Below are 26,991 nucleotides of genomic sequence, written 5' to 3'. Positions count from 1 at the left end.
AATAAAATTTTCCAAATACCCATCATTGATTAGATTTTTCTCTGCAACATGAATGTTATGTGTATCATTTGGAGGTGTAACTGCTGTCCTCAACTCACAGAAACTTTAAACATAGTCAAAGACATGGCCTATGATCTGCAGATTTATTTTTAAATTGCAGCTTTTAGAATAATGTCTATGACATGTTGGACAGCAGGTTTAAGGGTGCAGCAGCTCACTTACCGTAGATGTGGTGAGGTTCTGGTTGACCCACTTCCCGACCTCGTAGAGACTCGATGGTGGTACCGTTGGATCCGGAATGTCTGCAAATGGGGTGGGGGGGGGGTGGACAGAGCTTGGTTTCAAGTCTCTACCACCTTCCCTTCAAAAGTTATCCCCCGAAAACGTGTCGAGGTATGCACCAGAGTCCTCGAGGTTCTGGTTGACCCACTTCCTGACGTCGTAGAGACTCGATGGTGGTACCATCGGAACCGGAATGTCCGCAAATGGGGGTGCAGAGCTTGGTTTCAAGTCTCTACCACCTTCCCTTCAAAAGTTATCCCCCGAAAACATGTCGAGGTATGATAATGACATGGTGGTAGGGTTATGACCTAAACACTGATGGCATCACAGAGCCCATGCTAGATCAAAGCACAGGGTCTGTGACGTCATCACATTCCCTTTGATGACATCACAGCCACCTAACATTCTGATGTGTTCACTTGTGTGTGTGTGTGTGTGTGTGTGTGTGTGTACAGACAAGTTATGGGGGTGCAGAGCCTGTAGAGACTGATGTGTTCTCTTGTGTGTGTGTGTGTGTGTGGTGTGTGTGTGTTGGACAGCAGGTTTAAGGGTGCAGCAGCTCAGTGACTGTAGATGTGGTGATCTGTAGATGACAGGATGATTCTGAGACAGTTATGGATCAAGAACAAGTAGTCCATGTTTTGCGAACGGTGGTCAAAATGATCAGGTTTATTACAAATATGAGTATTCACATACAGCTCATACAGGTCCTCTCCACTCTTCAGTGGACATCTCTGCAGCACGGAGGTACAGAACAAGATGGCTCCGCAGTCTTAACAGGCTTCCTCTCCCCTGAATAAACTCAGTTCCTTCACAGCTGAGTGAGGAATTACATGTATGTGGAGTCAAAAAGATGACTGACTCCTGCTGACTCAGAATTTCAGACCAAAGGAATCAACATCTCAAAAAGAATTATAAAGCCTTCATAAGATCTGTGACTGTCTGCTCACTGTACATAGTGCCTGCATGAGCAGATGCTACAGAGTGTGAGTGAGGATGGGAGAAAGAAGCCACCTAAGACGAAACAAACACACGGCAGAGGCTTGGCCTTGTTCTCAGGAACTGTCGGGTATCAGCTCCAGACAGCTCTGTGATGGCCTCATGGCTCAGGTTTGTATGAGGAGGGAGGATTTGTCCCAGGGGAGGCCTGCTCTGGGGCCGGAGACTCTGGCTGTGGAGAGGGACTGGCTGCCGCTGCCGGCTCTTTCTGCACCAGCTCGGGCTCGTCCTGGCCTGCCTGGGGAGGGTGAACCAGGACCCGGTCAATCAGACCGAAGTCCTGTGCCTCCATGGGGCTCATGTAGCGGTCCCTTTCCATCACACCCTCTGAAAGGACAGGAGAGACAAGTGAGACAAATGAGCATTCATTTATGACAGGTCTATTCTAACCGGTTTGTTTTGTTACACTGAACCATTTGGGAAGTCAATGTCAGAAACTGTTTGGAAAAGGGCAAGCACTTTCAGAAGACACTTGGCAGGTGACTGAATGAACCATCTAACATTACATCTAACATGGGCTAACTTCAACCAATCACATCAAACTCTTGCCAGAGCCAGTCAGGAGAAGAGTAAAAACATCTTGACTTGGCATCCTATTAGAGCTGCAACAACACATCAATTAAATGGTTATTTATCAATCATTAAATAATTGCCAACCACTGATCAGTCGGTGTGGGTGATTTTTTTAAGAAGAAAAAAGCAAAATTTCTCTGATTTCAGCTTCTTAAACACAAAGATTTTCTGGTTTCTTTACTCCTCTCTGACAGTAAACTGAATATTTTTGAGTTGTGGACAAAACAAGACATTTGAGGATGTCATCTTGGACTTTGAGAAACACTGTTCATCATTTTTCACCATTTTCTGACCAAACAATTACTTGATTAATCAGGAAAATCATCGACAGATTAATCAACAATGAAAAAAAAGAAAAAAAAAATACAGATGTACGTCCATGTGCTCCACATGTTTGGACATATTTTTCAAGTCACAAGATTATGACAGGATTAATTAATTGATTAATTGGTTTGAGTATTTTTTTAAGAAAAAAAAAAGTTCAAATTCTCTGATTTCAACTATTGTGAAAGTAATGCCATTACATTTTCAAGCAGTATATCAAAAATCCACACACTTTTCAAACCTTGAAAACAGCACATTAAAATTCAAGCATTTTTAAGAATTTCCATAATTTACTTTGTGTAAAGCAGAGCTGGGCTGTTTTTACAGAACAAAACCAAGAAGACAAGCAGGAGTGGCAGCAGGTTGTTAAAACCACTCTTTCAGCTGAAAGGTGCTTATTGTCTGAATGTGAAACTAAACACATGGAGGAGGTATTATTCTGGGTGTCATGTGAGTAGTTTCCTACTCTGAGAGCACAGATCCATCTGCTGCTGAAGTTGTCTGTGCAGGAAAACATACAGAGCTGGGTTAAACCTACCGATGGTTTCCAGTGACTGTCCTGTGTGTTTGGCGTAGATGTTATTGATCTGTCTCTTCAGCTTCAGGATCTCCTCGGCCTGGATGGCGATGTCAGTGGCCTGACCCTGGACACACAGCACTCTGATTATTATTTCCCTGTTCCAGTGATCACATGATCACCTTTACAGGCTCGACAACTTTGCTTTCTTAACTCTCAGACTTTCTAATCATCCCCATGCCTGATTTCAGATCAGTGATAAAGGACCTGGGGGAAAACACCTTACCCTGGCTCCCCCTGAGGGCTGGTGGACCATGATGCGGGCGTTGGGCAGTGAATGCCTCATGCCTGCCGTTCCTGCTGCCAGGAGCAGGCTGCCCATGCTGGCTGCCTGGCCAACACACCAGGTGGAGATGGGATTAAGGATGTACTGCATGGTGTCGTAAATGGCCAGGCCTGCTGTCACCACTCCGCCTGGGGGGAGAGGAAGGATTAAAAAAAAAAATGGCATGAATTTATTCTTTTAATGTGCTCATTTGGGATTTTCTTTCACCCAGAATCAGAATTCAGAGAGAAACTGGTACATTTACTGGTAATTATTATAGTGTTTTACTCAGGATAATTAGGCCATAACAAAATGCTAAAAAGTAAAAAAGAGATATTGGATATTGAAATGATGTTGATATTATGAAATTACCATTTACCCCACTGCTTTTCACTAGGGCTTCAACTAATAATTATTTGCATAGTCTGTGGATTACTGTCATGATAAATTGATAGTTGTCTGGTCTATGAAATGTCAGAAGATGGTGAAAAATGTTGATGAGTGTTTCCCAAAGCCTAAGGTGACATCTTCGAATGTCTTGTTTTGCTGACAACCCTAATATATTCAGTTTGCTGTCATAGAACAGTGAAGACACCAAAAGAAATTTTTCATTTAAGAAGCTGAAATCAGATAATTTTCTATAAAAATTACTCAAACTGATTAACTGATTGTCAAAATAGAGAAGCAGTCTGTGGAAGGACCTGGAGCTCAAAACATCACACAAATAACACAAACAAATACCTTTTTGTAGCTTTCTGGTGTGCAGATCTTTCCCTCTCTATTCAGGTATTTTATGATCCAGCATAGAGCTTGAGATCTGTGCCTGAACCCGATGGGTTTGGGTCGGGACAAATTTCTAACATATTTCATGGGCTTATGTCGGGTTTGGGCTGTATTATTATTTTATATTATTATTATTATTATTATTATTATTATTATTATTGTTGTTGTTATCAGTAGTAGTAGTAGTAGTTCGTAGCTTAACTTTTAAGGCCTGATTAAAGTTCTGATCCAGCACTGATCCCAGTCTGATCCCAGTGGGCTTATGTCTTTTTCATTTTTTTATTTTCACAGGAAGCTGATCGGACAATAATCAACATCATCTCTTTTCATTTGCAATCTACAATTTCTGACATGCACTGTCTGTCGTGTTGTCATGCTGGTTTTCTGTGTTTATCCTCTGCCTGATTCAAGCTTCAGAAAAGAACATTTCCAGCCTTTGACTGACGGTCTTACCAGGACTGTTGATGTACATGTGGATGGGTTTGTTGTTGCTTTCTGACTGTAGGAAAAGCAGCTGGGCAATAACCAGACTGGCTACAGAGTCATCGATCTGAGAAGAGGAGAAAGAGCAACAACATCAATCATGCTCTGAAAACATGTTGATGAAAAAAAAGGTCAGTCATCAGTCTCAACATGCGGCGACAAACTTACAGGACCCATTACACAGATGATTCTCTCTCTCAGGAGGCGAGAGTAGATATCATACGCTCTTTCTCCTCTCCCCTGGAAAAAAAAAAACAAAAAGACAGAACTGTTTTTAATTTTAAGACCACCAACAAAACTACTTTATGTAGTGCAGTGACTGTCCAAGACTCTACCAGTCACTGTAGCTGGCTCATTTCTGTACATTTATGAAATCAACTGAACAACTTTACTACTGATTAAGTGTTTTGTTTAAATTATGATTAGAGTTACAGCGATTAAAATGATAATCAAGAGAAGATAATCGACCAGTTAACTATGAAAATAATCATTAGTCAAAGTCAACATCAAAGTTTGTAGTCTGCATACTGACAGTTTGAGCATACAAGGACACTACAAACAGGACAAACTCTGCTGAACTTGATGTTTTTGTAGGTGGCGTTCTTTTCCTTCAGATCTCTCTAAATTCATGTTAAATCCACATTCATTCTTCTGTTTGTTCCAAAATGTAAAACTCATTTTATCCTCTGTACCAGAGCTTGTTTCTCAGTACAAATCTACTGCAGACCAGGGCTACAACCTGTTGATTATCTTCTCGACTAATCTATTAGTTGTTTGGTCCATGAAATGTCAGAAAATTGTGAAAAATAGGATAATTCAGTATTTTTTAATAAAAAAAAATGCACCAAAATGACTAATCAATTAATTAATCCTGCCCCAATCTTGTCAATTGAAAAATAGGCTCCATCATACATATAACTGTCAGAGAGGAGAAAAGAGACAAGAAAATATTCTCTTTTAAGTAGCTGAAATCAAAGAATGTTAATGTAATGTTAATATTAATGTAAAAAAAGATTCAAAACAATTAATCGATAATCAAAATAGTTGGTGATGATCTTAATAATCTTTTAATAATTGATTCATTGATTACTCTTTGCAGCTCTACTGCAGACAGGCATCATGCAAAAGCCTGTTGGGATTTGAGGACACAATTCATCACTTTGAGTAGGGCTACACAATTAATTGAAACTTTATTGAAATCGCAGTGAGACTTTATGCAATTTTCACATTGCAGGAGGTGCAATATTTGTTAAAGGCAAAATGTGTTTAGAAAAAAAAATTGGTACAAATTCCTGGTAAAAAAAAACACACCAGAGTCATTTTAACATGCTTTTCAATGAAAATAAGAATAATGATGTAAAAATGATCATTACCTCTAATACTGCAAATCAGTCAAAATGATCACAATGTGATATTTTTTCAGAATTGTTCAGCCCTACGTTCTAGTGGTCTCACTCACCGTCTGCTCCACTACTATGGGTATGAGAGGACTCCTCCATACTGGACTGTGGTGGATAGACCTGCTGTGTTTCAGTGTCGACGCTCCAATGTGCAACACCCTCTGAAAGACACAAGCACAACACACACTGTGGTTTTTAATAGACATTTTTAAACTTGACAGCACATTTTCAACAGAAGACAAGAAATCCATGTCTTTTTAACAACCTTGCAATAAACAAAATGTATAATATAAACATTAGGGATAGATACATACAACTAACTTCAAATTCTTAAGTCATTCAAATCAAGTTAATAAATATCTTTAAGCATTGCTTCACAGAATTGTGTCAGTTTGGATACGCCTGGGCTAAAACTGTGACGCAAAACTGCTCATAATAGCTATTCTGTGCTTTCTAGTCACTGCCTGTTCTAAATAGAGCAGCAACACTTACTTGTTTAATTGATCAATAAATTGATTGCCAACTACTTTGTTAATTGATTAATCCGTTTGAGTATTTTTTCTTTTTATTAAAAAAAACATTCTGGTTTCTTTACTCCTCTCTGACAGTAAACTGAATATTTTTGAGTTGTGGACAAAACAAGACATTTGAAGTCGTCTTAGACTTTGGGACACTGAACAACATTTTTCACCATTTTCTGATATTTTAAAGACCACACAACTATTTACATTGATTAAATGGCCCATAATTATTATAAATCCCACAATTATTATCAATCCTTAACAATAATTGAGGAAGCAACTGATATAAAAGTATTTGGTTGAATTTTTGTGAAATCCGGTACCCTTGATAGCACTGACTTCAAACCTCCAAAAATATGACATATATTTAATTTTGTTTGGAAATTTAGATTTCATGTGGAATTTAGTGAGAGATGATATGAGATTAACATGGAAAATGCATTAAGGTCTTAATCACAGCAACAAAATATAAGGCCTTTTCTAAGGCTGCAGTTGACAGTTACTTTCATTGTTGATTAATCTGTCGATTACTTTCTCTATTAATCCTGTCACAATCTTAGCAACTGAAAAATAAGTCCAAACATGGTGCACACAGACATATGTCTCTACTGGAATGAATAGAATTTATATTTTTTTTAACATGTTGATAATTTTCATGTTAAATCAAATATTTGTTTGGTCTATAAAATGTCAGAAAATGGTGAAAAACGTTGAGCAGTGTTTCCCAAAGTCTGAGCCCACGTCCGGAGAAGCAAGGCTAGAATCTTTTTTAGAATTTTTTACTTTTTTTTCCTTAAAAAAAATAAAAAAGACTCAAACCAGGTAATCAATTATCAGAATAGTTGGCGATTAATTTAATAATCGATTAATCGTTGCAGCTCTAATATTTCCACCGTAAAGAGCAAAGTGTGAGAAAATGTTGTCGATCTTAAAATTATTTACATCTTTTGCACAGCTCATATGTAAAACTACGAGACCAAAATAAATGGGAGCGAGTTTCAGGGTGTAATTCACATCCAGATTACATCTGTGTCACTCTGTAACTTTTGTAAGACACGTTTCACTGTATAGCGTCTATGAATCAGCTTAAATTAAACTTCTTCCAGTCAATATTACTAATAGAATAACTCCAATAATAAAATGTGTCTGAAAGCAGAAAACAGAAAGCAGCTTGTACATTATTATAGTTCCATGGTAAGGACAGGTTACTGTCCTGTCAGGTTAAGTTACACATCTGCAGGAGGTCACCATGTTACAATCGACAACAAACTTCACTGTTCCGTTTGTTCTGACTGGTCTGGTTTGTGTTCTTTTAGAAAAAGCTCTGTTCACAAAGTTTTCTAGTGTGAAGCTGACAGCCTCGGTTGGAGGTGATGCTGCCATGAAGCAACGTTACACAAGCTGTTAGCTAACATGCTGAACACGACACGCAGCGGTAACAACACGAACACTGAGTTCAGATAAAACCAGTGTTCAGTGTGAAGCCGCTGACAACAGGCTCTCATAAACTCTTTCTACTCACCCGTAACAGCATTTTCAAGTGTTTTATGTTTCACTCCCCCTCAGTGTGACCCCCAGCTCCACCGGAAACACTTCCAGCCGACTTGTGACCCGCTTTCTCTTCTTCGTGGATTACTAAGAGGTTTGCTTCATTAGCTCCCCCCATAGGACAGATTTGTTAGTTATTTTCTGTTGCTTATTTATTTATACCTGTATGGCCATATCTTACGCTGATCTAAAGCGCAAGTGGAAAGTTTGAGGCGCAGTGGAATTAATTTATTCAAGGTGTGCCCAAATCCACTTTAGCCGTCTTGAGTGTCCTCTCCTGTATGAGTTTGGGCCGAACATGCAATAAACCAATCAGAAAGTCGGCTCTCATTACCTTTAAGAAGCAGGTGAGCCACGAGCGCGAGCAGTGGCAGCACGACGGCGTATTTACCACGAGGAAACAAAATGAAAATTTTTTAAAGTGAGGAGACAGATCGACAGATTACAGTGAAAGCGTGAGAGCGAACCAGGAATGAAAAGTGATGTGTGAGACAGCAGGACGTCTCCAGTGTCATGTGGAAATAGTTTATTTTACGTTAACGCCTGCAAAAATAACACAATAAATGACCAGTAAATGTCATGCAGATATGTAACTAGTTATGTTTTTCGCTCCTCCAGACACTAATGTGGGTGGGGGAAACAGATCAGACAGTGTTTCTGAAGTTTGATAACCTGTGCGCAAAATTACGCACCGGGTTGCAGCCGGCATCAGACTCTGACAGTAGCACAGAGACCTTTTTCTTCCCGGGTCGGCCCGCTCTCGTGGTCAGATATAACGTCTGTTCATTTTGTGTGTTACAGGTCATAATTGTTTAATCCTTGTTTTGTGGATCCCAGTAAACGCACAGACACAAACTCTACAGCTGCTCCAGCTGTCACGATCTGACGGCTGTGATCCCTTCCCGTGCGCATTTCACAGGTCTATTGAGATTTATTATGCTTTATAATAATAATAATAATAATAATAATAATAATAATAATAATAATAATAATAATAATTCATTTTTCATTATTAATGAGTATCATTTTACACAGACGCTGTTTAAACATGAATGAAAGGTGTTTTGTGATTGTAGGAATATGTGTGTGTGCGTCAGCTTAGCACGAGACAGTCAAGTCAAATTCCAGGGGTGGGCAGTGCCCCCCTAGGCCGCTCCTATACAAAGGCCCCTGATTAAATACTAGCCTTCACTGTTACATTCTACAATATATAACTATTACTTTTTACCCCATGAATGTCCTACTATTACTCCACTTTTTAAGAAACATTATAAGCCTACACAACACTGTCCATAGTTACCAAATTTACAAGAAAGAAAGAAAGAAAAATAATACAAATTCACAACAATGTACAGTTGTATCATCAGTCCATAAGAAATATGTCAATTACACAATTAGTTGTAATTGCCTTCTTATCCTTTAGGTCTCATAATGCAGTGCCATATTGATGACTTTCTTACTGTGAAGTGTAAAAAGTGCAAAATCCCATCCATCTCTTCCTGTGAATATGGAATTTCCCTAATTATAAAGGTAGCTGCCCAAATAATCCAATATCTGTATCCCTCTCATTACCTCCAAAACATATATAATTTATCTTGCAATTGAATTGTTTGTTCAGTTTTCCTTCTCATATAATGTTGAACATCCAGTAAAAATCACAGATTTTACAAGTACAAGAATATTGAATATGCATTTGAAATCTCTCTGTCTTTTTTGTTGAATGTTTCGCAAAATTCTTAAGAAAACCTCTTTTACTTTATTATTAACACAAAATTTATCCCAAAAGTTTTCTGCCAATCAATTTCTCCAGAAACCAAAGCCCAAAAGGATCTTTATAGGGGCAGGGATACAGATTTTATGCAATTCCTGATGTATGTTTTTCGATCATTTATTCTTGGTAATGTCTCAACCTCAAGAATCTAAGAAGCACTCACTGCATATTCTTTTGGTGCAACTGATGACCTAAATTTAGAGAGGAATTCATTATATGTTAGTAATTTGTGATAATAGGGTAAACCAACACGTTCTCATCCCAGCTCGCTGGGTAAACACAGGTGTTACCAGTGATACTATTTAAAGGGAAAATTCGTCATTTCTCATGTGAATGTCCAGTTAGTGGTGACAGTCATTGTAGTCAGCTGAATCAACAAATTCCTCACTGCTGCTATTTTGCCAGAAATTTGAGTTCTCCATTATGTGAAGCTATACAGCAGTGCCTACATGTACCAAGATGCATTACAGGTGATTTCTGTAGTCTCAAAAAACAACACAGACAAGAATAAGAATTAGAAACATGAATGCGTAGATTCAGCCACTCTTTTTATATATTATATATTATTATTATACTTTGTTGTCTCCTGAACCCCTGCCCCTGCTTGTCAACTATATTGTTTCAGGATTATAATTTATGACACCATAGACTTAATGTGTTATTTGTCTGAACTAAGGGAGGGTTATCTTGAACTTATCATGTGATGGGATGAATATTTGCCTCAGGAATTACTAAGACTTGTAAGGATTTTCTTGGCAACATATTTTCTTCATAGAAATATAGCAGAGATCCATAACAAGTCCTAAAAGTAACACTTAAGGTGATATTCAGAATTTTAGGTGGTTTTAATATACCAAAAAGTGTACCAACTTACCTGACTCACTTATAATGGTGTTTTTATTTTTTCCAGCATTACTACTTTTACTTAAGTAAACCCACCACTCGATATCATTTCAACATTGTGTTTTGGGCTAAATTTGTTTGGAGCATGTTTAGTACATCCCATTTGGTTCAAATCTCACTGAAAAATAAACGCTGAAAATTAGTCCATGTTTACTGGTCCTTCTGATTTGGTCCAAATGTAGCACAAGATGCTGAAAGTTGGACTGTTTTTAATCCATGCAGTTTGGTTTGAATTTCACTCAAATATTGATGTTTATGGACTGTGAAATTTGGACTGTGTTTAGTCCATCTGATTTGGCCTAAATTCAGCCTAAAATTAGACACTGAAATTTTGACAGTGTTTAATCCATCTCATTTGGTTCTAATCTTGCCCCAAAATGGATATATAAATTGATGTTGAAATCTGGTCTGTGTTTTGGTTTTCCAACTTGATTCAAATGTAGCCGAAAAATAGAAGTTGAAACTTTGGGCTATATTTAGTCAGTCTTTTCAACAATGAATTTTAACCTTTCACCATCAAAAAAAAAAACTGAATGTAGAGGGGGCACCCTTGAATAGAAATAGAAAAAGACATCTTTTCATATTTTACTTTCAACCAACATCAAAAGTTTGTAAAATGACTGACAAAGCTGTTTTTCAACGCCTTTTCAAAATTTGCTGGGTGGGAAGAATCTGAATATTTCTTCCTCTATTCCAGTTTAATTAACAATGATACTTTATGCTCTTTAATGTGTGTGTGTGTGTGTGTGTGTGTGTGTGGGGATGGGTGGGTGGGTGTGTGTGTGGGTGAGGGGTGGGTTGTGGGTGGAGGAAGGAAAAGAAAGTAAGTGAATAGTCTTGTTTTATTGTGAAGGATCTAACCGGAAGATGTGTTTTATTGCAGCCTCGCGCTGAAGCGTTAATGTAACTGAACACTTGGTCACTTTCTGCGTTACTTTGACTCAGTCATGTCAAACAACAGCGCCGCCAACAGCAGTTTAGCCCTCGCCCAGAAGGCAGTGAAACAGCTTCGTCTGGAGGCCAGTGTCCGTCGGATAAAGGTACAGTACACTCAACTCAAGACCTCCATTCAACTTCATATCAAGCCTCTCCTGTGCGCGTGACTCCCGCTCTGTAGCGCATTATGAGCTTTGATGTGCCGCTGCAAATAATAGGCTGCTATTTATCACTTACCTGTCAGCATTTTACATGTTTGTATTTACTGTATAATATCAAGAAGCATTGTAGCTTCAAATATTTTGTGATTAAAACGTGTTCTCAACTTAAAACTTCACATATTCCCACTCGGAATTTAAACATATAATTGCTTTTAACCCAAACTTAAAGGGAAAAACCCTCTGAATTTCTTTGAAAATAGTGTTTTTGTGTAGTTACTTTAAATTGGCCACTATCTTACTTAAAGTCCACCATCCCCATACTTGTGGAATACATTTTTATTTTTGGGCTCATGTTATAAGTCATTTGAAAGCCATGTGAGTGTGATTTCCTGGTGTGCAGTGAACTGCTTGTGCAGCACAGTGATAGCTTTGTTGATTGTGCTGCTGTGTGACTGGTGTGATTGTTGGGTGGCTACTTATTTTAGAACTGAAGTCAGACTAGTTTCAAGTGTGTGTCTGTGTTGCCCAACCCGGCAGTAGGCTGCTGGGGGAGCACCCAGATTAAATAAATCACTGGAGAATTTCAATTAGTCCATTAGTCCAAACAGTAGTGGTTTTAAAAAGGCACCAAACTTTAGACTTTTTGTATACGTGATATTGTTATGATCAGGTGTGGGTTTTTATTTTTCATGGCAATTATTTTTCAGGGTCAGATACAAATGATATAAAGTCCTAATAATGGCCAAATCTCTGATAATGGAATGGTCACAAGTGTTCTATATAGGACACTTCTACTGTTGGCCACTCTTTCTGAATTGCCATGTTGAATTGTGGGCTAATATCTCGTCAATATCTAAAACTGGATGTTTTACAGTGTACCATGCATGCTGCATACATGTTGCAATGACAGTAGCAGCAAAAGTAGAAGAACACAGTAAAGAACATGAATGTGCAGCAATGAGTGATTAAAGTTACAGTTTAATATAAAAGATACAGTTTATTATCATTACCAGTGAACACAACACTGACCCCTTTCAAAAATAAAGGTCTGCTAACAGTTTAATGGTAAGCACAATGTTATTGACTGTCTTTGCTAGATGTTTAATTTTTGGTATTTCCATGATGGCCTTGCAGGGCCACATGAGGCTGCATCTGGCCCCCAGCCCACACTTTACCTGGGTCTGGTCAAGATGGTGGAATCATATTTTATGAAGGTTCAGTTGATTACTGAAGCAAGGGGATATTTACATCAACAACCTCTAACTATTTCATATTACAGTTCCTCCAGGATACTGTTGGCTGGTTTTAGGGATCGTTGCGGCCGAAAGTGCCTGATTTCAAGGGAGTGCTCTTAAAAAATTGTGATGCATGATGCCATGTATTTTTCACAATGCAGCTGTAGGAGCAAGTGAAATTTTCTTTTGGGCATAATTCACTGACAATCAAGGGCAATTTGTTCCAGTGAGATTAAAACCACACACTGTTCTGACTGTTCCAAGTAAACTTACAAAAATTCTGACAAAATAAAAACAAATGAATAAAATGAAAAAGCTTTATTTGTTAAGTAAAGGAGTGTACCTGAGGGGTATACCACAAAGAAACTGAATCTGTTTGAAGCTCAAACTCAGTCAAAGCAGGGCAAAATTATGTATTATGTATAACAATGTCAAACCTTGTCTTCTTTTAAGTATCTGTGACAAAATAAAAGAAGGAATACAAAAATTAATGAATAATAAAACACTGATTTGACAAAACTGCAAGGTCATGCAGAATTGACAGGGACTGGATGAATTTTGCGTAATTGTTGTGATTGCAACATCGCAACTTCCTGGACGGACTGATATGTCTGAGTACTATGGTACTCACTTTCACTGACCGCTGTCATAATATTGACCCGACCTTAAAGGGATAGTTCACAGAAAAATTAAAATTCAGTCATCGTCTTCTTACCCTAATGCCTGAAGGTCAGGTTTGGTTTATCAGTCTGCAAAATACTGCTGGAGTTTCACAGGAAAACAGTGTTGGAGAATCTCCCAAACAACTGATGTGAATGATGACCAGTTTTCATTTGAAAAGTAGTACTTCACAGATATAAAGACACCAAACCATAACCATATAACCAAAATTAGCATGTATTCGGAGGGTTTGTTTTTTTTAAGTGGGTAAACCTGTTAATGCTGGTGCTCTGGAAAGCCGAGACTCTACTTATGTACTTGTTGCATGGCTTTGCCAAGAATTTGATCTGATTGGATGTAATTAGCTTGTGTTAGACAAGTGCTTTTTGAAAGTGCTTCCCCTTTTCCAAAGAGTGTCTAAGGACGACTTCCCAGATGGTTCTGTGTAAGAAACCATCTGGCGTGTCAGGTTAGGCGATTGAAGCTGGCGTCAATAAATACTCAGAGTCATTTACTGCAGAGTCATTTGACCGAGGAGTGAATCCTGATTCTACCCACTGAACACAAAAGAACTTGTGTAAAATCAAGAGTTACTCCAGTGATATATTGCTATAAAATTGGGGGATTAGCATAGGACTGATTAAAGAAAAGAGCAGAGGGCAACCTTTAGGGCGTTTTCACACCTACCTCACTTGGTCCTGACTTTTAGACATTTCAGTTTGATCCGGACCAAAATTACAGGTGTGAAACCTTCTCCAAACCACAGTCCAGACTTTAGGATCAATTACAAGAAATTACAACAGGATATCATTCAAGCAGGAAGAAGGAAAAACAATGTACCAAAACAAATGAGCTAGGAAAGCACATGGCAACAGGAGGAGCAGAAGAGTCAACTGTAGAAAACTTGAACACTTTTCAGTTGTTGTTTCACTTTGGTGCTGCTGGTAGTGGTGCCATAATAGTGATAATATTTTGATGACAAAAATGTGAATCTGTTCATTCCTCTCTCTCCATAAACGGCCACTGAAGTCAGTCTACCTGTCGAACTGTAAATATGCCGATGTCAGATGCATGCCCATCTACAAACCAATTTCAAAAATAGGGATGATGATGATGACAGAAAGTAGGTACAACATGTGAAATGTGCATGTGCAACATCCCCCTATACTGTGAACTTGCATGCTCAATGTCAAACCATATGCACTCATACACAAAATTGCACAGCTCCTTCATTTATCTGTCTATTTAAATATCAGTAATATTTTTAAATGTTGTTCTTCTATATTGTATATTCAATATTACTTTATCATGTTTTATTGTGTATTCTTTATTTTCTATTTATGCTGTTTTTCTGACAGTACTTGCATTATTCTTTATTTATTTTTCTAGTATTATGTTTATATGCACCAACATGCCACAGCAAATTCCTTGTAAGTGAAAACCTACTTGGCAATAAAACCGTTTCTGATACTGATTCTGATGTGAAACCAAAACTAACTGAACCGAATGTAAACAGTAGCTCAAACAAAAAAAAAAAAAAGAAATTTCTTTCATAAATTGTGGCTCGTTGGTCTAGGGGTATGATTCTCGCTTAGGGTGCGAGAGGTCCTGGGTTTAAATCCCGGATGAGCCCACCTTTAAACAATTTCCCTCCAGGGATCAGTAAAGTGTTTCTGAGTTCTGTTCCAAAAGCACCCTCAATCTGGCTAAAGCTCCAAAAATGTTGGCTTCTACACTTCCCATAATGCAACCTGACTGTCTGGAAGTGGAGTTAAGTTGTGGCATTGCTTTAAAGCAGTGTTCCCCAACCCTGGTCCTCAGGGCCCCCTGCCCTGCATGTTTTAGATGTTTCCCTGCTCCAACACACCTGATTCAAATGAACAGCTCATCATCAAGCCTCTGCAAATGCCTGACAACAACCTAATCATTTGAATCATTATATCTTGTGTCGGGTCTGGCGCGGAGGCTCCAAAAGCTGTTGCATCGCTTGGTCGTGCACCTCTGAATTTCTGTAACTAGTTGGCTTTGGTGCAAGCCGACCTGTCATTTCAACATGGAGGAAGACTGGGTGATCATGACCGCATGTAAAACATTATATGTTAAGACCATTGTGTAGTGATTGGACACAATGTGAAAGCTACAGAGAGATTTAGAGATGTCTGCACAGCATAGTGTCTGTCCCATGGTGTCTCACCCAAGCATAAACAAGGCTTAATGATGGCTGGCTTTAGTGCTGATTTCTAAATTCAAATATATGTCAAGCTACATAGGAAAAGAAAATTGATCACAAACACTGTCCTTACTTAACCAAATGATGTGCTATATGGAATATCACACAGGTTTCTCAGGCTGCTGCGGAACTGAAGACCTTCTGTTTGCAAAATGCCCACAAAGACCCTCTGCTCACCGGGGTGCCCTCCAGTGATAACCCATTCAGGCCACCCAAATCATGTGTCCTCCTCTGAGGTGGGACTGCAGCTCTCTTCTCTTTGCTTGAACTGATGAGTTACACTCTTAAAAATAAGGATTCCAAAAGGGTTCTTCTTGAAGGAGCTGAGTTTATACCCAGAACCATTTGCTTCCAGAGAAAGCTTGTTTTAAAGAAAAGGTTTGTCAAGGCCTCTTTGTAAGACAAAGGGTTTCATTAAGAATCCCTTTCATCCAAAGAACCCTTCTTCAAAGAATGAGTTCATTGCAGATTGTTTAAAAACTTAAAGAACTCTTTTGCCAAGGTTCTTAGTAGAACACTCTTGAGTTCTTGTTGGAAACCCTGTTCTGGTTCATGCACCTAATTTTGAAGAGTTTAGAGCATATCCACCAAAAAAAAAAAGAGCCTGAAAGGCTGGTTCCCAGCTGGAACCAAAAAATACCGGATTTTCCTTAGGAACCAAAGTGGGCCTGTCATATTTTACTGGTTGTTGTGCACTGTGCCACGCCCTCTGTTGCTGACATCTTAATTACAATGGTTCCACTCAAAACTAGTGGAAAGGTGGACCAGTTCACTAGATAGCACCAAGGTTCCAAGGATCTTGAGTGGAACTGGTTCAAGAACCAAGCACCATGATTTAGTGGAAAAGTGTCCTGGGAGGGTCCTAGATAGAACCATTACTTCATAGAAAGGTTCTCGGCATTGCATACTGTATATTGAACCTTTCATAGGGGATTGTGGGTGAAACCTTTCACAGATGGTTCAGGGTATAACCCTTTATGTTTGGTTCTCAGTGGAACCCTCTGAAAGGGTTCCAAGTCAGCACCTTTATTTCTAAGAGTGTATTTTTAAAGGGAAAGTTCACCCAAAATGAAAATTTAGTCATTATTGACTCACCCTCATGCAAATTAAAGGTTGGGTTTAGTTTTTTAGTCCACAAAACACTGCTGGAATTTCACAGGAAAACAGCTTTGTAGAATCTCCCAAACAATGTAAGTGAATGGTGACCAGTTTTCGAACATATGAAAACCACAGAATAAAAACATAAAATGCAATGATCAATGTGATACTGGCAAGATAAATAATCTTTGCTGGTGCCAAAAACAAACTCATCCTCCTCTTTTTTCCTAGACACATAAATGCACTGATTACAAGGACTGCTTTGGGTCATATCTCTATCAGTGGCCTAAATTGCTGACACACTAATGAGAAATGACGCATGCTGATGGTATTTTATTGACCTGCATCCTGCAATTCAGTAGGTGTCATCATTGTATGGGCTACATACCTTAAATTCAATGTTGTACCCAAGTTTATTAGATTCAGGTTGTACAATGTAGCTTGCAATAAACTCAGTGATCATCTATTCACCCTCTTGCCGATTGAAGGTCAGGTTTAGTTTTTTAGTCCACAAAACACTGCTGGAGTTTCACAGGAAAACAGTGTTGCAGAATCTCCAAAACAATGGCAGTGAATGGTGACAAGTCCACATGCACACTGTCTGAACTGGGTGTGTTTTCATTTTTGGGTGAACTATCCCTTGAGTTCTCAAATGATTTTCTTTTCTGCTCCTCTGATAATACTTTGTTAATACTTATTGTGCCTTTTCAACCTGCTGAACAATGAGCCTGCTGTCTTTTACAGCACAAGACACATCCCTTCAAGCGAAATGTCTTTCCTGTCTTTTTAGGGCTGTGACGGAGTGGAAAACACTCAAACAGACGCCTGATTATTCCAATGTGGATTTCATGTGACCCACTGCCACTGAGGATAAAGAAGTCAAGACCAGACAAACACACACACACACACACTGGAGCAGCAAAGAAATGATGCTGACAGTTTCAGCTGAAAAATGTAGTTAATGCTGTACCTGTTTTCACAAGATGTGTGATTCTGTGTCTTTAAGTTTAGCTCTTTCCAGGGTTCAGAAGCCTTTACTATGGTCACTTCACACAACTACCAATTCTGTTTTTATGACCACATTCAATATTTTGACCACTTGCTCAAGGGTAATTCCAGTATTTTTAAACTTGGGTCCCATTTTTACATACTTTGGCAGATAAATGACCAAAGCTGGTACACACTGTGTGATTTTTGGCTGTTTCAAATGAAATATCACTAAATGTGGCAGTATATTTGGTTGTAGCTCCATAATGGTAGTCCTACTTTGCACTGTGAGAGAGGTTTAAAGATGGCTGTTATCATGGTCCTGCAACCAAAACGACAAAAGTCTGACAGGGTTCGATATTTAGGATGACCTGCTCCTACAACTGTCTGCTAGCCAACCTTTAGAAATGCAGCATGAAATGATGCAATGATCAATGTGATACTGGCAAGATAAATAATCTTTGCTGGTGCCAAAAACAAACTCATCCTCCTCTTTTTTCCTAGACATATAAATGCACACAAAGGACTGCTTTGGGTCATGCTGTATCTCTATCAATGGCATAAATTGATGACACGCTAATGAGAAATGACGCATGCTGATGGTATTTTATTGACCTGCATCCTGCAATTCAGTAGGTGTCATCATTGTATGGGCTACATACCTTAAATTCAATGTTGTACCCAACTTTATTAGATCCATGTCGTACAATGTAGCTTGCAATAAACTCAGTGATCATCTATTCACCCTCTTGCTGATTGAAGGTCAGGTTTAGTTTTTTAGTCCACAAAACACTGCTGGAGTTTCACAGGAAAACAATGTTGCAGAATCTCTAAAACAATGGAAGTGAATGGTGACCAGTTTTCAAATGTAAAAAAACAACAGAATAAAAACATAAAAAGCTTCCATACTGCTTATTTGGTGTAATCCAAGTCTCCTAAAGCCCCAACATGTTGACTAAGAAAATGTAATTTACACCATGTTTTTAACCTGAATCTTCACTGCAGATCCTTAGCTTGGAGCCACGTTCACATGCACACTGTCTGAACTGGGTGTGTGTGCTGTGACAGTGTGCAAACGGCATGTCTGGACTTTAAGAGACTTGGATTATGCCAGACAAGCAGTATGGAGGCATTTTATGTTCTTTTTCAAGTTGTTGCTTATGTTTGAAAACTGGTCAACATTTACTTCCATTGTTTGGGTGATTCTGCAACATTGTTTTCCTGCGATACTCCAGCAGTGTTTTGCGGACTAATAAAATAAACCCAACCCTCACTCAGCACGAGGGTGAGCAGATAATGACTGAATTTTCATTTTTGGGTGAACTATTCCTATAATATATGCAAAAAGTTTAGGAACTGGCCCAGTGGATAGCCTCAGCTGGTAGCTGTGGATGGGGCTGCAGTGGCTGCAACATAATCCTTGGGGGCCCTCATCAAAGTATATCCACGATTGACTTGACATGTGATCCAAAGTAACGTGTTAAAACCAAGGTCACACAATAACACAAGCAAACTAAGCAGTTGAGGAAGCGGTAGACTAGCAACTCCTGTATTCTGCAAGGTAAAATTAGTGATATAACAACTTCAGCTCTCCATCTGAAAGGGCCGTGTGGAAAGGTCTATGTCTGTATGAATTCTTTCCATAATGTCAGACACTTAACATGATAACAATAAGGGGCTTACCAAGCCCTTTTAGTTAGTTGATGTATTCTGATTTCTGCATTTGTCCCCAAGGACCTACTGGACCAATTCCAAAACCTTATGTACCTATTAGTAATTTAGACCCCAACCTATGTAAAGATGGGGCCCGGATTTAAAAAAAATACTAAACGTACCTTTCAACATCTGTTTTTACAGCCAAATTGCACTTTTGACAGTGGTTGTTAGTGGATAAAAATCTTGGCGTTGATGACCAGATGACTACAAAATCCCATTAACGTCACATGAACAGATACCAGACTGGTGTCTGATTTGTTTCTATTTATGAACATTGCCCAAGGCAGCTCTAAAACTGGATTCAAGTCTGTTTATTTTGTACATGGTTATAATACATATCCAATCTGTGCAATGTGTGAGTTGCATTGGGGTTTCCTCTCGCAACAGTGAGCAAGAGACACGATTCAAAAGAACTGTATTTACCAACAGCTGTTTCTGAGTTATTGATCGATGTCATTTATTTTGGAAAAACAGGAGCCTTTAAATATCTGTACCCATTAATTTTGTTCCTCCCATAGGCAAATGTAATGTATATAAACCTTTGGTAGAGAAAAGAGGAGATATAGAAACCTGACGAGTTGATATAAGTTGGTTCAAAAATCTCTGTGCACTGTTATGATTCACCATTAAAAGTTACCACCTGTTTGTTGTTTGCATCTGTCTTTGACATTAATTTTGCATCCTAATTTTTAACAAATATTAACAGTATTAACTATACCACTGATGAAACACTATTTCACTGCAAACTGCAGAGGAATTGGGTAAAAGTAATGTGTCCCCGACTTTCTGGTAAAACAAGATCACATAAATTATATTTTTAGGTGAAATTTTAAGACCTTTCGTCACTCAGTTTTCTAATTTGTCATTATCTGATGTAACATAAATATAAAAATATATATTAGGCTTTGCATGATCCGTGTTTGAAACATAAATGTGCGCTCACTGCTGGCAAGCTGACCGTGTCTAGTACAATTTATAAAGCCTTTAGGATGTCCATTTTATTTGAGCGGAATAGAGCATAAATAAAAAAGCAATTACTGTATGAATGCTGCTGTGTTGTCTTACAATCACATGCTGAAAAGTGAACAGTTAGGAAAGTTCTTTGAACAGAAAACATATATTCCTGTTACATTTAAGTGCACATAATACAATATAAAGAATCCAGCAAATGTTTTACAATGAATAAAAACAATTTATAATGACCTGTTAGCAAAACTACCAGCTGCTGACCCTAATACAGCACATAGCTTTGCTTGCATTTGTAGCACCTTGCTGTGTAAGATGCTACTGTATGTGTATCATTTTCACAGATTAAACTATTACCACAATCATTTTGTTTTGGTTACCTCCTGCTTGAAAGTTTTTCTTTTTATGGTGGATATGCTATACACTAAAAGCATTTCTGATTTCCATGTTTTATGACTGTATTGCTCTTTACCAGAGACTGGGTTGTAACCCACAGGTGGGTCACAGGATATTTTATTTGGATCACCAAATAAATGAAAGACTGGAAGAAATTCTGTAAATTTAAGATTTATATTTGCAGCACACCTTTTATAAAGCATTTAAAATGTGTATATTGTTTTACTGATGAGAGATAAAAACAGGAGCCTGTTAATTCTGCCTAAATTAACTTCATTTGTCTCATTTATAAGTAAGCTAAAATGTCCTATAATGTAAAAATGAAAAAGATCAGAAAATTCAAAATTTCAAGGCAACTTGCATCTGATTTTTGAGTTTTGAGCCCAACTTAAACTCTTAAGTTTTGATGAACCAGCTCATAATGTTTAGTTGAGGTACTTTATTAATGTATTTATTCAGTGGAGTATTTTCACATTGTGGAATTAGTATTTACTGAAGAACAGGATTTGAATAGATTAGTTAGTATAACATTCCCATATGGTCTAGCGGTTAGGATTCCTGGTTTTCACCCAGGCGGCCTGGGTTCAACTCCCGGTATGGGAAAGTGCCCTTTAGAGACACTTGGTTAGAACCATTTCCAGATCCACATGGGGAAAACCAAAGACTTGATGATGGGTTTCTGCAGGTGCATGTAGTCTTTGCTGGTGGCCACTGTGATGGTGACATCTTACAAGTACCTGGCTGTTCACCTAAATAATAAAGTGGACCGATGCACCTAATAAGAAAGGCAGAGCAGACTATGTGCTCAGACATTAGCCTCCTTTTATGGGGTGGTCTGCAGGGGAAGCAGCAAGAGGAGACTGAACACAGTGATCAGGAAGGCCCGCTCTGTCCTGGGATACCCCCTCGACACAGTGGAGGAAGTGGGAGAAAGGAGGATGATGGCTGAGCTGTCATCCATGAGTGACTCCCACCCCCCTGCAGGACACCATCACATCACTAGAGAGCTCCTTCGGTGACAGACTGCTTCACCCAAAGTGTGAACAAACATTATCGCAGGTCCTTCCCTCCTGCAGCTGTCAGACTGTACAACAAGCACTGCTCCCAATCAGTAGTGGAAAGAGTACTGAAAATCTGTACTCAAGTACAAGCACTAATACATTATTAAAATATTACTCAATTACAAGTAAAAGTACTGGTTTCAGAAAAATACTTAAGCAAAAGTACAAAGTATTTGTCTTAAAAAGAGTATTAGTTATTTTGGTTCCATAATTTCAGGGGTAATAGGTGGTAATTACAGAGTAATATATTTGAAATTTCTTAACAAGAACCTTTTTCTTGTGGAGGATGGTGATCACCAAGTAACATATTAAATTTGTGGTTAATTTGAAAGAAAGTTCATAAAAATGAAATGGTAATTACCACCTACTTGTATAAAAATGGCACTTGCAAATTATCACACACTTACCATGAAATTTGGGGGTAATTTCTAAGAAATTTTAAATATATTTCTTGATAATTATCACCTATTGACCATGAAATTATGGGACCTGGAAATTGAAGCATTACTTTACCCTTTTAACCGCTGATGTTTAATACATTATCAATAGAAGACATTATTTTGTCATTTTGATCTCATTTTAAGTTTTAGTTTGCTTGTGCATCTAATGGTTCCTCCAGACAAACCAATATTGAATGAGGTGCAGTTACTGACATTTAAACTGTAGACTAGAGATTAAATATTAATTTTTCATCCATATGTCCTGGTTTTCACTGGTCTGTTTGTGATCAGATCACCTGATCTGCATCAAACATGCTGATGAAAGGTTTGGATATTAATTCAACTTGTACTCAGTACTCAGTTCTGATTTTGAAAGTAACTTTGAAAGAAATTTTGAAAGAAACTAAATAGATGCCATGGTGTAATAAATACTTAAGTACAAGTAAAAGCACAGACTTGGAAATTTACCCAAGTAAGTATCCAAATAACTACTTAATTACAAAAATTTGAGTATTTGTAATTAGTAACTTCCATCCCTGCTACCAATAGACCACATACTTACTAAAACTGACAAACTGACTGCACTGTAATGTTAATTGTAGAATAATAGTACTTATAGTAATGTCACTTCATAATGTGCAGTATTTCACACAGGTGAATTTTCATTCAATGTGCAATATCAGTGTTTCCTTTGCGCAATGGTGTTCAACTGTTGACTCTGTTTATATTTTATATACTGTTCCTATATTTATATACCATCTTGTTTAAATTATTCGTATTTTGTATATTTCATCTTGTTTATATTGCTTGTTTAAAATTTATTGTTTTTATCGATGGTTATTTATATTTTTGCTAGCTACCTTGCCGCTGTAACACTGAAAATTCCCCCGTTGTGGGACTAGTAAAGGAATATGTTATATCTTATCATATCTCACATACACTGTACATGTAAGACTAGGCTATATGTTGGTTTTTATTAGTCTAGGTTTTAAGATACACATTTCTGATATTTTTTACACATCAATGGACAACACTGGAGGTGAATAAAATTGAATTTGTGGTGAGGAAATATGTGAATAGTCTTCTGTGAAATTACTATTTATTAATTATTATTACTTTTTTACAACATTACAAACAGGTTAATCAGATATAAAACATATAAATGAATTATAAATAATGAACATACATGTAAAACATAATAAAGAAAAATGTAATACTTCCATTTCCAGGTCCCATAATTTCATGGTAAATAGGTGGTAATTATCAAGTAATATATTTGAAAAGTACCCGCAACTTATCTCAAAACTACCCCAAATTTCATGGTTAATCATGCAACAATTTAGCAAGTGCTGGTTTCATGTAATTGGTGGTAATTACAAAGCAATATATTTCAAATTTCTTTGTAATTATCCACAAGTTACTCCCAAAAGTCTGTGATGTTTTGCAAGTGTTCGCAAGTGAAATTTGGTGGTAATTTGAGGTAGTTTGTAGGTAATTTGTAAGAAATTTTAAATGTGTTGCTTGGTAATTACCACCTATGTTCCATGAAATTATGCGACCTGGAAATTGAAGCGTTATCAAGAAACTCAATAAAAATAATAATAATAAATAAATAAACATAAATTATAGAATAATAAATAACTACATGTGGGGAAAGAAACCTTTCATAAAATTCCAGGAGCCTGTTAAATGAAAATTAATGACAGCTCCTCGATAATATTATTAAGTCATGACGTATGCCATCTGTGTTTACGCAATACCTGACATGACCCTCTAGGCGGCGCTACTGGAGCGGCTTTTCATGTTGATGCCCAGGCTGCCTCCAGCAGAGAGCAGTGCGTGGTTGGATGTGAGCGCCACCGACCTGTCTCTACTTCCAGATCGAAGATGGCGGTCTCGGTGTTCCCCGGCGTGCGGCTCCTCTCCATCGGAGACGCGAACGGAGACATCCAGCGACACTCGGAGCAACAGCCCCTGCGGTTAGAAGTGAAAAGCACACAAGACGCTGCCCTCATCAATCTCTCCAATGGTGAGTTGACCTTTCGTGGAGCTGCTCCTCGGATGTTCGGCCTGTCTTAACTGCCAATGCTAATGCTATGCAGTGCTAATGCTTACACGGCTAATCTGGCTACATGTAGCGTTAGCCGCGAAGAAGCTAACCCATCTTGAGACCACGTCGCCTCCCCCTGCTTATCACGAGGGAGCCCTTAAAAGTCCACATTTTTCGTCGTAACGTTGGGTCTTAGGGGTAGTTAACTTGAACCTTTCAGCTTTCTCCTAAGTTAATCGGCGTGAAGACCTCGACTAACATATAACGCAACACATACAACGTTAGCTTAGTTAGTCCCATCAATAAGCGGGGCAGCTAAGTAGTTTAATGCTAGTTAAACAATGCCACGAGCCCGGGTCCAGCAGTGATGCGCTAACGTGTATTACGCTTTCTAACATCTTCTGCTCTTCATGTTACACTAATTTTTATTTGGTAACACTATTATGTCCAGTCATTTTGTAAATGAATCGTTATCGGTTTGTCCCCATAGACTTCGGTAATCTTATTTGATTGTTTAGCTTGTGTGTGTTGTTTCGGGGCTCAGAGCAGAGGGCATCAGTCCTGACCCGCCGCCGTGCACCGCGGTCCAGCCGGCTGCCGCCGCTCACCTACAGCCCCGCATCCTGCCCGCAGCCGGGACAGTCATACAGCAGTAAACACCACAACTTTCAAAGATTTTACTTTTTTGTTGGTGAAAAGCATTAATAGCGTTTTGGGTGGCGTAGCGAGACCGGGCCCTCATTACTTATGCATTCATCTTTGTTCTCATTGGAACAATAGTCGGGTCCCCGCCGCCTACTTCCCTCCTGTGAGGAGGCAGCGTCAGAGGCGCTCCGCTTCTCCGCAGCTTTTCTTATTCAATGGGATGTCCCGCTGAAAAGGAACAGCCGCGCAGGCCTCCTTCTGCTGTGATGCTCAAGTTAAAGAAAAGCAGGCGGAGATCCTTTGTAGACCCTGAGCAACTGTGCATTAACGCATCTCTTTCAGCCCTCATTAAAGATGAAGTTTAATTCAGTCCTGTGGGAATTTAGGACGTGGAAAAAAAAAACAAAGAAGTATGATTCCAGTAGGAATGCAGATGATGGGCAGTCACATGTTGTGTAAAGTCGCCACTAAGAATTACCTAAATTTTACAAAGAGTGTATGGTTAAGATTTGGACATGGTTGCCACTGAAAATGATATTAACGTGAATATGAATTATCTACCACTAGGCGAGTGAAAAGATTTTTTTTCTTGTATTGGAAATAAACATGTTGATTGCTAAAGGGTAAACAGCATACAATATCAATAACGGTATTTGTTAGGAAGACATCAAGCATAAAAAGTCACTAAGTATATCACACAAGTTAGTATTTGCTTTAAAAGGGAACTAAGTTTACACATCCGTGTTTGATTGCAAAGCTTGGGCAAATTAAAGCCTTTGTCCTTTCAGAGGGAGTGTGATGAACTATTGGGGTGTTAAGTAAAAAACAAGTGCGCTTACAACACCTTTGTAGTGGAGTTGCATTGTGGGTAACATAGGCATTAGGTTTTGATAAAGAAGAAGAATGCTTGGAATAAAATTTCCATGGTTCATCTGCATTGATTTTGACTGGGGCTGAACAATCAATTGTAATATTATCATAATCCCAATATGGCCAAGGCAGTTTCCAAATCACTGGGCCAGAACCAAATCACAGTTTTTTGAACAAGGAAAAATGTGTGACAAAACAGCTTTATAATGAAGTACTGTAGTGCTGCTGAGATGCTGTGGCCTTAAAATCCTATTGTCCATGTGTAAAAACCATGTTTGTTTGTTACAGATCACATTGTCACATCATCAGTTTAATTTTTTTTCCAGTGAAGATGAAAATTGTAACGCCAAAATGATCATTCCCACTATTTGTATTATATAATGCAATTTCAATCAAAATAGTTGCAAAATAGCTTGTTTTTTACCATATCGTGCAGTCCTAATTTTGACTGTTTTTTATGTCTGAGTTGAACTGAGTTATAGGAGATCACTGCAAAATCAGTGCAGAACTCTGTTAGCAGTAGAGGCCACCTGTTTTTGTGCAGCGTCTTGTAGTTTTGTGCTTTCTCCTCTAACTTTAGCTCTGCTTATATAACATAAAATCCCTGCAAAAGATTTAATTACTTATCATTTCACTGTCATATTGCCCATTTAGAGCTCCCCTGCATGTGCTGAGAGTCAGTGGGCTCTAATCCACTGCTTCTTAAACTGAGTTCCATGGCACCCTGGGGTGCCTTTAAAGATGGGCCAAGGGTGCAGCAAGATTTATTCATTTCCATTTTCTATATATGCTAAAATGTTTCACCATATTGAAAACAAGGGGACATTTACTTTAACTACATTTATCTTACATTTTTAAACATTTCAAAATGCAAGAAACACAAAACCTTGAAATCACCAGAATAAAAACCCTTCCCACACTTATGCCACAGCTAAGACATGACAGCTCACAGTGTCGTTATAGTAACAACTTATATTACACAAGACATTTCCCGGCATTGAAGTTTTCCAAATTCACAACAGCAATTGACAGCGCATGTGACAGAAAGATTTGTTGTGAATGTAGCTCAGAGAAATGTGAATACATCTCATCCCGACATAGTTCAAATGAC

General features: G+C 38.3%; 3 protein-coding genes and 2 non-coding genes across 5 annotated transcripts in view; 4 read left to right on the top strand and 1 right to left on the bottom strand.

The window, feature by feature from the left end:
- Window positions 1–921: 921 nt before the first annotated feature.
- Window positions 922–7,876, bottom strand: clpp (caseinolytic mitochondrial matrix peptidase proteolytic subunit). The gene is made up of 7 exons (XM_084743815.1): window positions 7,730–7,876; window positions 5,746–5,847; window positions 4,455–4,526; window positions 4,257–4,353; window positions 2,982–3,169; window positions 2,717–2,822; window positions 922–1,608 (listed from the first exon to the last, which is right to left on the bottom strand). Exons 1-7 carry the CDS (start codon window positions 7,739–7,741, stop codon window positions 1,382–1,384), a joined length of 804 nt encoding a protein of 267 aa, XP_084599941.1. The 5' UTR covers window positions 7,742–7,876; the 3' UTR covers window positions 922–1,381.
- Window positions 7,877–11,288: 3,412 nt separating this feature from the next.
- Window positions 11,289–17,706, top strand: LOC146310165 (guanine nucleotide-binding protein G(I)/G(S)/G(O) subunit gamma-5). Its single transcript, XM_084743816.1, has 3 exons — window positions 11,289–11,469; window positions 15,761–15,887; window positions 17,540–17,706. Exons 1-2 carry the CDS (start codon window positions 11,377–11,379, stop codon window positions 15,884–15,886), a joined length of 219 nt encoding a protein of 72 aa, XP_084599942.1. The 5' UTR covers window positions 11,289–11,376; the 3' UTR covers window position 15,887; window positions 17,540–17,706.
- Window positions 14,983–15,054, top strand: trnap-agg (transfer RNA proline (anticodon AGG)). Its single transcript has one exon. It is a non-coding gene; the product is annotated as a tRNA-Pro (tRNA).
- Window positions 17,707–21,345: 3,639 nt separating the features above from the next.
- On the top strand, window positions 21,346–21,417 carry trnae-uuc (transfer RNA glutamic acid (anticodon UUC)). The gene has a single exon. It is a non-coding gene; the product is annotated as a tRNA-Glu (tRNA).
- Window positions 21,418–23,945: 2,528 nt separating this feature from the next.
- The window catches only part of carm1 (coactivator-associated arginine methyltransferase 1), a 30,393-nt gene continuing 27,347 nt past the window's right edge, over window positions 23,946–26,991 (top strand). The window contains exon 1 of the mRNA XM_084743392.1: window positions 23,946–24,344. Within this exon, the coding sequence (XP_084599518.1) occupies window positions 24,203–24,344 (142 nt within the window). The 5' untranslated portion in view covers window positions 23,946–24,202. The remainder of the gene's footprint in view (window positions 24,345–26,991) is intronic.

The sequence above is a fragment of the Lutjanus erythropterus genome, chromosome 19 (genome assembly GCF_056507025.1).
Source record: "Lutjanus erythropterus isolate fLutEry1 chromosome 19, fLutEry1.hap2, whole genome shotgun sequence".
Classification (NCBI taxonomy): Eukaryota; Metazoa; Chordata; class Actinopteri; order Lutjaniformes; family Lutjanidae; genus Lutjanus; species Lutjanus erythropterus.
The sequence above is the reverse complement of the archived record's forward strand: the minus strand, read 5'-3'. Positions and strand labels throughout refer to the sequence as shown.